This window comes from Carassius auratus, unplaced genomic scaffold (assembly GCF_003368295.1).
Source record: "Carassius auratus strain Wakin unplaced genomic scaffold, ASM336829v1 scaf_tig00028853, whole genome shotgun sequence".
NCBI classification, from domain to species: Eukaryota; Metazoa; Chordata; class Actinopteri; order Cypriniformes; family Cyprinidae; genus Carassius; species Carassius auratus.
This window is the reverse complement of record NW_020525723.1, coordinates 21035-35590: the sequence shown is the minus strand read 5'-3', so window position 1 is coordinate 35590 and position 14556 is coordinate 21035. Positions and strand designations below refer to the sequence as shown.

The following is a 14556-nucleotide window of genomic DNA, read 5'->3' as shown; positions in this document are numbered from 1 at the left end:
TTTATTTATTTATTTTTTGATGATGATTCGCCTCATCCCCTGATGTAACAACAACTATAATGAAGGGGTTTTATATACAGCAGTCAACAGGCAACCTTAATAATAATTCCTTTTATTAGTTTGTGGATTTGCTTGAGCTAGAAAGAACTACTGTACATAAATAAAATGTGCAAAAGGATTTTGAAAAAATACCCTTAGAAAGAGCTACTGCATTACTGCATTCAAACTCCCAAACTGACTCAAATGATTCGCGATCCCGCTCCGAACTCCCAAACTGACTCAAACGATTCGCGAACCAGCTCCGAACTCCCGAACTGATTCAAATGATTCGCGTTCCCCAAACTGAATCAAATGATTCGCGTTCCCCATACTGAATCAAATGATTCGCGATCCCTCTACGAACTCCCGAACTGATTCAAATGATTCGCGTTCCCCAAACTGAATCAAATGATTCGCGATCCCACTCCGAACTCCCGAACTGATTCAAATGATTCACGATCCACAAAATGACTCAAATGATTCGCGAACCAGCTACGAACTCCCGAACTGATTGAAATTATTCACGTTCCCCAAACTGACTCAAATGATTCGCGAACCCACTACGAACTCCCGAACTGATTCAAATAATTCGCGTTCCCCAAACTGAATCAAATGATTCGCGATCCCACTCCGAACTCCCGAACTGATTCAAATGATTCACGATCCCCAAACTGATTCAAATGATTCGCGAACCCACTACGAACTCCCGAACTGATTAAAATGATTCGCGTTCCCCAAACTGAATCAAATGATTCGCGATCCCACTCCGAACTCCCGAACTGATTCAAATGATTCACGATCCACAAAATGACTCAAATGATTCGCGAAACCGCTTTGAACACCCGAAATTACTCAAATGTTTCGCGAACCCGCTTTGAACTCCCAAATTGACTCAAATGATTCGCAAATCCGCTACGAACTCCCGAACTGATTCAAATGATTCGCAGTGTTGACTCTCTCTTGTGCTTCAAACACACTATTTGTGGTTTGTGCATCAAGTTTTCTGAACTGTATATCAATTCATCACTTGTTTTCTATGTCTGCAGAAACTTCTAGAGCTGAATAACCTTCATTCTATGGTGTCGGTGGTGTCTGCATTGCAAAGCGCTCCCATTTTTAGACTGAGCAAGACCTGGGCGGTAAGAAACACACTTGCACACATTGAATGACAAAACCCAAACCTGCACCATATGATACAAATAGCATGAGCTGCATAAAAAAAAAACATACAGAAAAAATATATGTCATAATCATATGTCTATTTGCAGTCATATTTCATATGTAGAAAAATATTCCTCTCAGATGTCTTTGTATATAAGGCAGGGCAGACGATATAATCACATGGTTGACAGATCTAGAGTGAACACGCTTTATTTAATGAATCAGAGGACCGTCCTCAAGAAATGGTTCGGTCAGATTCGGCTCACTTCTGGGAATGGTTTTGTCCCCACAGTACAGCGAAATAAAGCCAGACTCATCACAGACCTTAATCAAAATGTCTGAATTATACAAATGTGTTGCTCATACATCACCATAATAACATTTTCAGCACTTTACCCACTTAGTCCTGTAACATTTTTTTTTCTGCTGATTTTAAAAGTGATGGTTTTTAACATAAGCGTCTGTCGTTTAAAATGGAAAGTTACTCTTTAAAATCTAACTTTGTGGAGAAAAGTGAAATCCAAGCATAACACTTCTCTCATTCTGCTGTCTGCTGTATGGTTTTCAATAAGTGTAGATGGCAGAAAACATTAGTCATAACTACTGATTATCCCAAATGAATATTTTGCATGAAATCAAAGTTGTGAAGGACTGAAAGCAAAACAACAACAACAACAAAAACACTCATTTTAAGCTACATTTCAAAGTTATGGGATGGAAAGAAGTTTTTAATGTTTTTTGGAAAATCTCTAATGCTTACTAAAGTTTTATTTGTTTGGTGAAAAAAAAATACAGTCAAATCAGTAATATTGTGAAACATTATTACGATTTAAAATAACTTTTCTTCTTTAAAATATTTAGAAATGTAATTTTATTCGACAGGCGCGCTCAGAGCTAGTGCTGTCACTTTTGAGAAAAAATCATTTTCGATTTTTAAGACATAAGTGTTCATTGAATCGATTGTAAAATCTCCAAGATTATTTTTAATAATGATTCAATCCATTTAAAAAAATTGTTCAAAAAATGAAACTTTAAAAGGACTTGAGAACAGGCCATGTGTGTGTTTTTTTTATTGAACGTAACCGACACTAGGCAGGCATATTCTAATGCGCAAAAAGGCGCAAAATAAGGCCATTACAAATTTATTGGACAGGAAAACAAGTCGATCAACATTTTCGGGGTCCAGAGCAGAGCATTTTTTATTCACTATATGTCCAGCTGTTGAGAAGACGCGCTCCGACCGCACTGATGTCCCAGAGACACTCAGGTACAGCTGCGTAGGTGGGGGTATTACTGCCAATTTCCACCACAAAAGCCGGTCGCTCTCAGCTTGCAATGGTCCTTTTCATAACTCATAACTCGTGTACTGCGCCGCGAGACCTCCAGACGCGCGTCTTTACGTTGGGCCTTTCACACAGGACGCGGTATGCGCATTTCAGCGTTGCCCTTCAGATACAACGCGATTTGCGCTGCGCTGCGCTACGGTGTAGGCAGAGTTTTAAAAACTTTTAGCGGGAGCTCTTTCATAGTCTGTTGTTCCTCCTTTTGGTCAGCAGCAAACATGTTATCTGTCCCGTTGTAAGAAGCGAGCGATATCACTAGTCCTGCTGATGAGAATTAAGAGAGAAGCAAGGAAGAAGAGGCTGTGGGTACGACCTCAAACTTGTATCGTACAACTCAGGAAATTCTGACACACACACCGTACTAGCCGTTCATCCATTTTAATTTCCGTGCTTGTTTGGATCCCTCGACAAGTATAGGTCTCTCCCCGATTCTATTGGTCGCGCTGGTAATCGTCACAGAGCGCAGCGGCAAAAGTTGAACTATTTTGAACTTTGACTGCGGCGTGCGCTCAAGCACGCAAATGATGCGCACCGTATACCGCGTCTCTCACTCTATCTGCTTTCTTTTATTTTCATATTGTTTGATGTTGATAGATAACTTGTATGATATTAATATGATTCTATTTTAATCTGAGTTTTCTAATTGATTGCTATTATGAAAGCTTGGTTCTGCCACTGCATAAAACAAGTTAAAATGTTATTTTATTTTATTTTATTTTCCCTTACAATTTAATCTTTTTTATTTTTCAGAATTGTGAAATAGACTTGGAGTTGCATGAAAAAAGTTGTATTTTGAGTATGTCTCAGATAAAAACTTGCAATTGGGGTTCAAGATGTTATTGCATTAAAATTTAGCCAAAAGATGTATTTTATGTAACACTGTCTATGTTTTTGAAACAATGCTCTGCTCACTAGATTTGAATCATTTTGGATCCATTGGTCTGATCCCTAATGTGTTTTAAACTCAAGTGTTTTTGCTATTCCGTTAATGATTTTTAGCTGCAGGTTTAGTTCAGTGAGACTTACCTCTGTGATGGCTGCGGATGATGCCAAGATCAACTCTTCAGGCAGTTTTATGGCCCTGTGGGGGCCATCAGAGACACTTTGTCCTTTTAAAAGCCGTTCCACAGCCATCCAGAAGCTCCATGGCGCCGGAGGTTTGGCGTTCATCAAGGTGACGTGGATGGGAGGTTTTCATTTATTTATGGCATAAGACATATGAACGTATCTGATATAATGTCAATGGAAAAACATAAAAAAAATGGTTGTTCAAAATCTCAAGGCCTTGACTGTATACAGTACAGTATATGAAGATAATGATGATGTCACACAGCAAAATCTTATTAGCATCTCTGATGTTGCTGCTCATTCTTGCACTATGATCTCGCCAGATTTGATGAATCAGTTTTCATGGAAGAGTAATTAATCTGTCCACACTCGAAGGGAAATTCCACCCCCCAAAAATTTAATTTGTTATCATTTACTCAGCCTCATTCCTCAGTTTGATCAATGCCTCATGGACGGTGGCCTGAAAATACCAAATCAGAAGACTAAAGACCAATAAAACAACATGAATGTTCTTGTCATGGTTGCAGTAGTTAAGGACGGAATCTCACTTTACATCAGATTTATCACATGCAATTAATTAAATATAATATATAGGTTTATGATATATTACTCTTTAGGTTTAAATAAATTTTAATTCTAGTTTGACAGCCCTACTTTAGCTTTTTAGCTCATTATTGTGTCTGGTTTGAACTCAGTGTTACGATTAGTGATTTAAACACTAATGGCACGTATTAAACTGGCTTGTAACTCGTCACACACCATGTGTGCTACATGAATGATGCAAAAAAACGTTTATGGCTCTGTGATTTGACTCTGCTATATTGAAAGTAGCCCAGGTCTAATTGGTGTCCAGGGACCAGTAGTGCTTGTTTCATCCCCTAGTTACCAGCAACCAATATATCTTTCCTTACACTTGCTCTCTCAGCCAGAGACCTCTGGATGCTTTTGCAAGGTCCTGCACACATTTTCCCTCTCAGTCACTTCATTATGGCGTTTTACATCCCAGAACAGGAGCTTTTTCAGTGCCTTTGTTTCAAACGGGTGATTTCAATCCCCACCATTATTTAAAAAGTAATGTCAAACGCTGAAGAAAGATAATCCAGTGTTCTCCGGGAGGATTAGCCTGTCAAGAGCTTCTCAGCAGCTGGCACTGAGAAAACTGATTTGAATCACAGATTCAGAAAATACTGGCTAATATTCGATGTTAGGCATGCTGAAACCACCTGAAACATGCTATATATCCGCTTTCAACACCCTAAAGCCCAGAACTACCGCTAGCAAGATCGTTTTCCAAACCCGTGATTTAGATGAGCTCTGACTCTTACCAGAAGAAACTGTTCGCTGCATTACAGGCTTCATTGATGGGAAGGTCAGAGTACTGTGGACATTAGTTTTATTTATTTATTTATTTTTGTGTGCAAGGAAATCACAGATACAGATGGTCCCATGATTGTGGTTGATTCATCTTTGGCTTCGATCAGTGAACGCTTAACCCCATAAGTGCCAGTGATATCCTGGCGGACAGCTTGAAAGTCTCTTTTGATGGCAGCACAATATGCAGTATGCAATACTTGAATGTAGGATTGCAACAGAGACTTTGCATGCACTAATTTTACTATGAATGGGAGAAAGTACAACGCACAATATGATGTAATATGTCACACTTTCTAAATAAATTGGCCTCCAAATAAACAACTCAAATGGGACTTTGGCTACAACCAGGGATATGGATAGCCTTTCCACACATTTAACGCCTGCCGTTTACTGCAGTGTATGGGAAAAACCAAATTCTCTTAAAGTGTGACAAAACAGTGATTAAACCCCACTGTGTGACAGCAGAGCAGGACTATCACAGTTTCCTTTCATTTGTCCAGTGATTTTTCATTGAAACGTTTGTTTGATTATTTGAAGGATCCTTCCAATGTGAACCTGTTTACAACAGAATAAAAAAAATTAAAAGGTCATTCTGAGTTTATATCTCACAATTATTTCTTCTTCCAGATGAAAACTCGAAATTGTGTTCAGAAATAAATCTAAACAAGAAAAAGTCAGATTTAAGAGAAAAAGTCGCAATTACCTTTTTTTATTCTTTGGCAGAATTCGCAAACCAGAATTGTGAGAAAAAAAGTTGTTTTCTCTTTCTTTCTTTCTTTCTTTCTTTCTTTCTTTCTTTTTCCAAAACTTTCAGTTAATTTTTTTTTAAGCCCACATGTAAAGATTGTCCCCTTTAAAATACCTCTAAACTGCATTTTAACAATTTCTTTAATTGTTTTACATTCATATTCATTCTGCATACAGTTTGTGATTCAAATTCAGGAACTGAACTGTAATTTAAAAGGCTTTGGCAATTAAAAATCTGAATGGAAACATAAGCAAACAGATTATTTCTGAGCATAGTGGTGATCGTATGTGAGAATGTTTTTTTTTTTTTTTTTAACAACAGCTTCATATTTTGACATGCACAGTTGAGACTGGGCAGCAAGACCTTCTCCATACTGACAGTCCACTCTTTATATGCCACATGAAGGCCACACAAACTCTGCAGCTAAATTCAGTTATCAATTCAGCATTTAGTATTTAATCCTGTTCTATACACGCACAGCTCAAAAAACACTTAGGGCATCACATGTAATATAACATTGGTTAAAGAAAGCAAATACTAAATGTGCAAGATGGTGTCAGTCTTCCTAGTTTTGAGATTGAGTTCTGTTCCATACACACTTGAAATTATATTTAGGGGATTCACTCCCATATTTAAATGCAGCCTTAGTCTCAACGTCATCATCAGATTTAAAAATTCAAATCCATTAAATTCCACTTCCTGTCATTCTAATTCAAATTTCAAACCGATCCTGCATGTTGTAACCAGTTCATTTCAAATCCACAATGTGCTGGAACTAATTCTTCAGCTCTGAATTCTGCACAAGCCTGGTTTCCGAGCAGTAAGATAATCTTGTATATGAAAGCGCTTGGCTTTTTAATTGACAGAGGATCCAAGCTTGATTATAGAAGCCTGGTTTGTTGCATGGAGATGTTACACTGGCTGTTAATCCATCTGACAGTGTTTCCATTGATCGTCTCGCTGGTGTGTCCGCTTTCATTTGCTATAGTGGAATATGCCCTTTACTTCCAGGATTCCTCGTGTCAGTTCTTCCCTGTGTTAAACATTAATGATTACAGTGGAAATCTGTGAGGCATGTAATGACATAAACCATTTGTTCTAGTCCGTTAAATAAAAACGCATGCAAATTTTTACAAGTCATTCTCAATTGCTTCTAATATCCTGATATTTGGACACAGTCGAAGAATGTGGGTGAATCTCACAAATGTTCCAGTTATATTTAAGCTCGAAAACACAAGTTAAAAAATTGCAGAAGAAAGATGAAGAATTTTTCGAGGATTACCATGCAGAGATTAGATTATCTCTGAATGTGCTGCAAGTTTGATAGGAACTTGTGTCCTAGGTTTATAGCAGATTGCTATATGTGACAAAATAATTGCAATAGTCATGCAGCCCTATTTATAAATTCTTTTAAAATGTAAACAATCACAATGAAATGCTTAAATATAAGTTTTAAGTATTTTATCCATTTACCGACCATTAAATGACATCAGAGTCTGTTTAATTAGTCATTCTGTCCAAAGAAAAATTACTGTTTCTCATTGATAGTTACTCCATAACCACATTTTGTAATTATTATATTATATTATATTATATTATATTATATTATATTATATTATATTATATTATATTATATTATATTATATTATATTATATTATATTATATTATATTATATTATATTATGGCATTGCTTTGCATTGCATTTGTGTTTTAGTTTTGAAATGAAATATTATTTATACATTTTCTTGACCCTTTTCCTAAGATTAGTTCCTGTTTGAAACGTTGGGTTTTATTAGCAAATTTTTGCCCGAATAGTCAAATAATCATAAATGTAATAATAGCTCTGTATTTGAAAATATTTTAGGTCATGTTGTTTATTATTACGTTGTTAATAATAACAAAGTTTGTGTCATAACTGCAGCTCTCAGAGCAAATGATTCTGTTCCAACATTAAATAGTCATAGTTTCTGTTCTTTTGGTTTGTGGTTACATATGTTCAAATCATTTATGTCTCTTTTTTAAGGATGTCTGCAGTTCATGTAAGCATATCTGATGACACCAAGCAGCGAGGCCTTGTGTGTGTTTGTGTACACATCCGTGTTTCCTATAGGTCTCGACCGCTTCCTCTTCCCTTGCAATCCATCTGTATTCATCATACACCATCCCTTCCCCGGCTCACGCACATTCATCCATCACATTTCCATCAACATCCATCAGATCTGCTCACCACAAACATGAAACATGACACAGTCTCTTCTTACACTTCTCACCCCACTGCCAACTATAACACCAGGATGCTGACTGTCCCGATTTTAAATCCTTTTACATATTGCACTTCATCGGCTCACTCTACGTTTCCATGCTGGAGGAGTTGAGTTACTGTATGTCTTCATGGCTTCATGCTTTAGCTTTGGCATCTGATGTCCATCTAGCTTACTCTCAAATCCTACCATAAAATGTTCCTATGCATCCTCTAAAAGGATGTTCGACGGCTTGTGTGTTGGAAAAGTGTTGTGTCAGTGTGGAGTGATATACTGGACATAAACTGAAAGGAAATTGCCTCTTGTGCATTAGTTTTTTCCATCAGTCCCACTGTGCACCTTGTATATCCATGACATTTCCAGCTTCTAAGTGAAGACTTTATTTTTGTATAACAGTACTTACACTTTGCACACTCATACCTATTGGTTAGTCGTTAGAACAAACCTTACTCATTCTGGAAATGTTAAGTTGTGTTCCTGTAGCTCAAACAGTAAAAGCCCAGGAAATGCATGAACTGATAAAATGCAACCTTTAATGCATAAGTTGATTTAGATAAAGGTGTGTGGTAAATACATAACTCTGAATGTAATAGTCTAGTTGGATGTCTAAAAAGAAGTCTAAAACTAAATGTGTTTCTCTGGTTGGCCGGTGTATCAAAAACCATCACTAAAATGAAATTCTGACACTTTTTGTGCACATTTTTTTAAGCCTTTTTCATGTTTCTACACTAGCATTTAAAAATGTGTAAAATTTATTGGATTTATATTCAGCAAGGAAGCATGACATTGATTAAAAGTGACATTAAAATCATTTATAATGTGACAAAAGATATATTTCAAATTAATTGTTATTTTGAGCATTCAGTTCATCAAAGAATCCTGAAATCCTGATGGTTTCCACAAAAATATGAGAAAGCACAACTGTTTTAAACACTGATAATTATCAGAAATGTTTCTTGAGCAGCAAATCATCATATCAGAATGATTTCTGAAGAATCATGATGCTGAAAATACAGCTTTGATCACAGGAATGAATACTATTTTTAAACATTTTCACAGAAAACTGTTATGTAAAACTATAATAATATTTCACAATTTTCACGGTGTTTTTGTTCAAATAAATGCATAAGGAACCTCTTTCAAAACATTTTTCGACAATATTGTATACTTATAATGAACATTATTAATTCTGTGTTAAATCACACTATTCTCTGTTAGCGTTTTCTCAGTATATGTGTTTATACAGCTGTTGTTTGATTGAATACCTTGACTAGCGCCTTGATGTTTCACAGCTCAGTTTTGCCCACAGTTTTCTACATTACTCAGTGGAATTTCAAATGTGTCTATTTCTTCCCATCATGAGGTATTTACCTCTGCAAGTGTGCAAGCCTTTAGTATTGTCCCCTTGAGACTCCTAAACCAATCAGATTGGGGATTCCATGAGCTCATGGCATAACCAGCCAGAGTCGTTATTTATGCGGCACATGTATAAAGGCACAAGTGTCTCCTGAGTTTTGCACCACATGCCGCTTTGGCTTTGGAGTTGTTGGTTGTATTTTGAAACAAGCTGGGTGGGCAGAGGTACAGTATAAACTATTAAACCTATTGGGAAAAGGAAGCCAGAATGTTTAGATGTTTTGCTATAGTTTGGTTTTCATTTTCTTCTCTGATATTGTAGCACTTGCACAGTGGAAAAATGACATGTTTTTCACTGTCAATTAATAATCATCACTCATCACAATCTCCAAAAGAGATAAATCTGATACATTTCACGTTCACATGCTTGCATAGCGTTTGGCTTTGAACAAGGATGGTTAACGAATAGCAGCTTTATCTTCAGGACCGTTTCATCCAGATTTACCATCTATACTACAGATCTTAAGGTCTTCATCCTCCAGAAGTGTGTTTTAAGAGTGTGTGGTGCAGGTCAAACCCAGGGCATGACCGCTAACAGGTCTGAAGTCTAAAAGAAGCATCAGAAAACAGTTGGTCTGATGGTTTCCCTCTGCAGGTTGTTCGTTCACTCGGGACGGGCTGCTAAAAGATGTTTGTTTGCATTGCTCGGCGCATTGAGAAGGTCCATTTTTACGATCCACCAGCTGTGTTTATTCACTCTGTGTGACTGGAAATGTTCATTCAGGTCCGTTTGACCCGCATTTGATTTTTAAGCTGCTTGAGATGCTGGTTGAACTATTTGTTGCTTCTTGTATTTTTGTGACTTTCTCATTTAGGGTCATGAACGTGCATGTACTGTGGTTTAAACACAAATTTGCTTTGGAAAGACTACAGATTTAGCTTAAATCAATTATGTTAGAGGTCAAATCAACGCTTTGAAGATGAGTCTGGTAAAAAAAAAAAAAAAACTCAAAACCTTTTATTGTAGCTTGCAAAATATAAAAAATGAATCACATGACAGCTTATGAAACCCAAAGTACTTGAAATTGAAGACTTGTCTTCTGAATTATCCAAAGAGATAATTCACTGTTTCTTCATCTGTTTGAATTTCACTGTGCAGTTCATTTTGAATAAAAAAAAAGAAAAATATATGTCAAATCTATCCATAACACAAAGGAAAAGAGGATATGTCTTGCAAGTTTTATGCATCAGATATATTTTTGTCTTTGTAAACCTACAATAGTTTTTCTGTTGTTGTTTTTACATGATTCTTTCATGTTTTTCTGCGTTGATGTTTGGTGAATTGCATGGAACCCAATGGCAATTCACTTGCACAAACCAAGTTCCCTGATTTTTATAATAAAAAGAGGGTTAAATCATTGGTAACCTGCAGTCCTCTGCCACTTTTTCCATTTAATCAGTGTAAATGAGCATGAACCTTCAATGCAGACTCTAAAAAGAAGTCAGTGTTCACTAAAAATGTAGACAGAATGGATGATTGGTGTTTACTTCGGTTGCATTTTTTGTGTGTTTATTTCTGTGCAGCTTGTATGTTGTTAAGCTATGTTTTTAAAGTAGCTTCTGCATGAATTCAGATGAAAAAATAACAGAGTGCCGTAACTCTCCTGTTTTTCTTCAGCTTATCAGTCGGAAGGACAAGGCCACGTTTGAGAAGCTGGACTACCTGACCTCCAAAGAGGAGAACTACGCCAGGATGAGAGAGTACATCCGCTCCCTCAAGATGGTGCCATGCATCCCTACCTGGGTGAGTCCTCATCTGGGTGTCTGCTTTCTCCCCAAACATGCTTTACTTCACCTGCCAGTGGGGCAATGAACCGGAAGAATGGTCTTTTTAACATTTCCCAACTCACCAAAGAGATTCTCTAAATATCTCATCTCAAATCTTTCTCCAATGTCAGCCATTCAGAAGTAGCCGTGTGGATTCACATTTGTATTTGAAATATACAATACTATCGTTTAAAAGTTTGGGGTTTCAAAGATTTTTAGGCTTTTGGAAGTCTCTTCTGCTTAGAAAGATTGCATTTATTTGAGGGGAAAACACTTTAAAAACAGTAATATCTTGAAATATTATTAGAAATTAAAATAATCATCTCCTTTTTTAATATATTGTAAAATGTAAAGGTCAAAGCTGAATATTTTTTAGCATCATTACTGCAGTCTTCAGTGTCGCATGATCTTCAGAAATCATAATAATATGTTGATTTGATGCTCAAGAACCGTTTCTGATTTATTATTATTGTTGAAAACATATTTTTGCAGAAAACCGTGATGCATTTTTTGTCTTTGAATTTTTTTTCTTGAATTATATTTGTGATATTATAAACTGAATGTGTCCTTGATGAATACAAGTATTAATTTCTTTAAAAAATACTCTTGTAAAACTTTTTAACGGTAGTTTAAATATCAATAGTATTTCATTGGATTATGGTACATTTAATCTTTTTTAGAGATCCATAAAAGCATGAAATTGACTTTCTATGGCTGTATATGTTTATATTTATACATGTAACGTATCTCATCTGGACATTTAAACAATATTATACATATTATACATTATATGTATGAATATATAAACAAATTGAACTTCTAACTAAATCATGAAAACATTCTGATATAAAATGTCACATTCAAATCAGCGCAACATCAGCGCAACTTGTTCTGTTCATGTTTCGTGGGGCCAAATGTTTGTAATTAATTGGATCTTTCCATGAAATATGTGGACATCCTCAGCCTTGTGGTTTCTTATATTTGTTTTAGAGAACATCATGGCATGTTTGGTCATCTTACAGAGTTTCTAAAACATGATAGCATGCCTGATGCACGTGTAGATAACAAGTGCTCTCAGTGTTTGAATATGAAACATGCTATTCAGATTTGTGTTTTGTTTTTGTTATTTTAGGCATTTTTCAGTGTTTTCCCATGTACTCTCTCTCTAATGTGTATTGAACCCCATTATCTGTGCTCTGAACTCTATCAGATCACAGATGCACGGTTCTTTATTATCTCACAGATTCTCAGTAAGTCTGGAGACTCAACAATACTCATATTCCTAAGCACTTAGTCATTTACAGCCGCTGTTCTGATTTAACTCACATTGGGTGAAGATGGAGTGCTACACATTAAATGATTATTTCTGGTACTCTGGATTTGATTTATAGACATGTTACAGGTGCTGTTACAGGATTTCTTGGAGAGACTGTACTCATTTTCTTGCAGTTTTGTTGTTGGGATCACATGTTGTCTGGACATGAAATTTGTAGTGTCATGCACCCAAACCATTGACTAAGCATAAAGTGTTATACATTCTCTAGTTTATTCTGGCCAAAAACGGTTCACTTGAGATTGTTTAAGATTTACTCACCTTCAGGCCATCCAAGATGTAGATGATCTTGTTTCTTTATCAGATTTGGAGAAATGTAGCATTGCATCACTTGCTTAGCAATGGATGCTCTGAAGTGAATGGGTGCCGTCAGAATGAGAGTCCAAACAGCTGATAAAAACATCACAATAATCCACACAAATGTTCATTTTTAAGTGATCTTGATTGAACAATGCATGTTATTCTAAGGACTTTCTCTCTGAACACCTGTGCTTTTTTACAATTCAGTTCATATCTGATTAATAAAATCAATTCCACCATTCCACTTTTCCTCAACAATATCCTGTTTCAATTGGAAATGCTCTACATTACAGAAGTAAATGGCTTACACATGCCAATTTCATTTCATTCTTGACTTTAATGTGTTTTCCAGCCATTTACAAGGTTTTCCTCATTTGGAAACGAATGTTAATAACACCATTTGTGATCTAAAATAATTAATTTTTGAGCAGAAAAGGTTTGGGTCTGTTCTTTGTCACTCAGGACAAACTTAGTCTCCCGTAGGGCCCTTTAGAGCCTTTAGTTGCTTGATCAAGTAACAATATTGAGGTTCGAGCTCAGCCTTTCTATCCGTCTTTTGTGTTAATAAAGCAAGACTTGTGTATGTTTTTCGCAGTTGATCTCAGAAGAACATAATAGCTGTACAGTACATAATTTATTGGAGAATTCTGTAAGTACACAACACAATCATAATTTGCATTACAAAGACACTCACTCATATTTTCTATATACAAATGGTTTCAAAACAGCACTCAGTCTAAAGAAGTGAAATCTGACAGAGTGTAGACAATAATACACAAGACAGACATGTTTTGCATTTGTGACTTTTGCAAAGGCCTTGCATTTGTGGTTCGTTTAACCGATCCATGTCTTTTAAATTACAAATAGATGCATAAACAAAGACTAGATGTACCTCTAAATGTTGACAGAAATGTATCCTATGTAGTCCACTTCAAGGCACAATTGCAATGTACCCTTTATTGAAAGTCAATGCTAAAACAAACTAAATGAAAAGGAAGCATCTCATTTGTGCTACTAAATGTAGTCTAGTCATTGAAGTTTTCAGAGGCTTTGCATCGGTCATTAAATGTTTTCATTTAACCAGTTCACATCTCATTAATGTTTGATCTAGTAAACGGATGCATTCACACTGACTAGGCTAAATTTATCTCTAAACAGAATTTAAATTTTTGCATTAGAAATACCTTTAAGATGTCCAATTGCAGCGTTCCCTGTATTGGAAATCAATGCTATACCAGATCAAATGAGAATCTATATGCATCCATTGGTACATAACAGGTCATGTTTTATAGCAATAAAGTACTCAGAACAACAGTTTATCATGGTTCGACTTCTTACAGCGAGAATAAGTGACCGGATGCCTGTTAAGATCAGGTCGACTCTATCCCCATTTTAAGGACACACTCGATGCTAATCAGCTTGTCATGTGGAACCTGAGTTGCCAGGTTTGTCTGACTGTAGTTTTTCTAGTATTTTCACTTAGTCTTCAGTGTCCACAATGCCTGGACACCATTCGGAAGAATCCCAAGAAGACATGAGTTATGTCTCCTTCATGAAGTCATTGCATGTGTGACCCTGGGCCACAAAACCAGTCTTTTTTTTTTTATTGAAATGTATACATCATCTAAAAGCTGAATAAGTAAGGATAGGATAGTATTTGGATTTATTATTTATTAGGATAGGATAGTATTCGACTAACATACAACTATTTGAAAATCTGAGTGTGCAAAAAAACAAAAACAATT

At 36.1% G+C, this 14556-nt stretch overlaps 1 protein-coding gene across 1 annotated transcript in view; it reads left to right on the top strand.

The window, feature by feature from the left end:
* The window catches only part of LOC113079633 (ras-specific guanine nucleotide-releasing factor RalGPS1-like), a 29318-nt gene extending 18094 nt beyond the window's left edge, over window positions 1-11224 (top strand). The window contains exons 6-7 of the mRNA XM_026251876.1: window positions 1086-1178; window positions 11030-11224. Of these exons, the coding sequence (XP_026107661.1) occupies window positions 1086-1178; window positions 11030-11224 (288 nt within the window). The remainder of the gene's footprint in view (window positions 1-1085; window positions 1179-11029) is intronic.
* Window positions 11225-14556: the final 3332 nt, after the last annotated feature.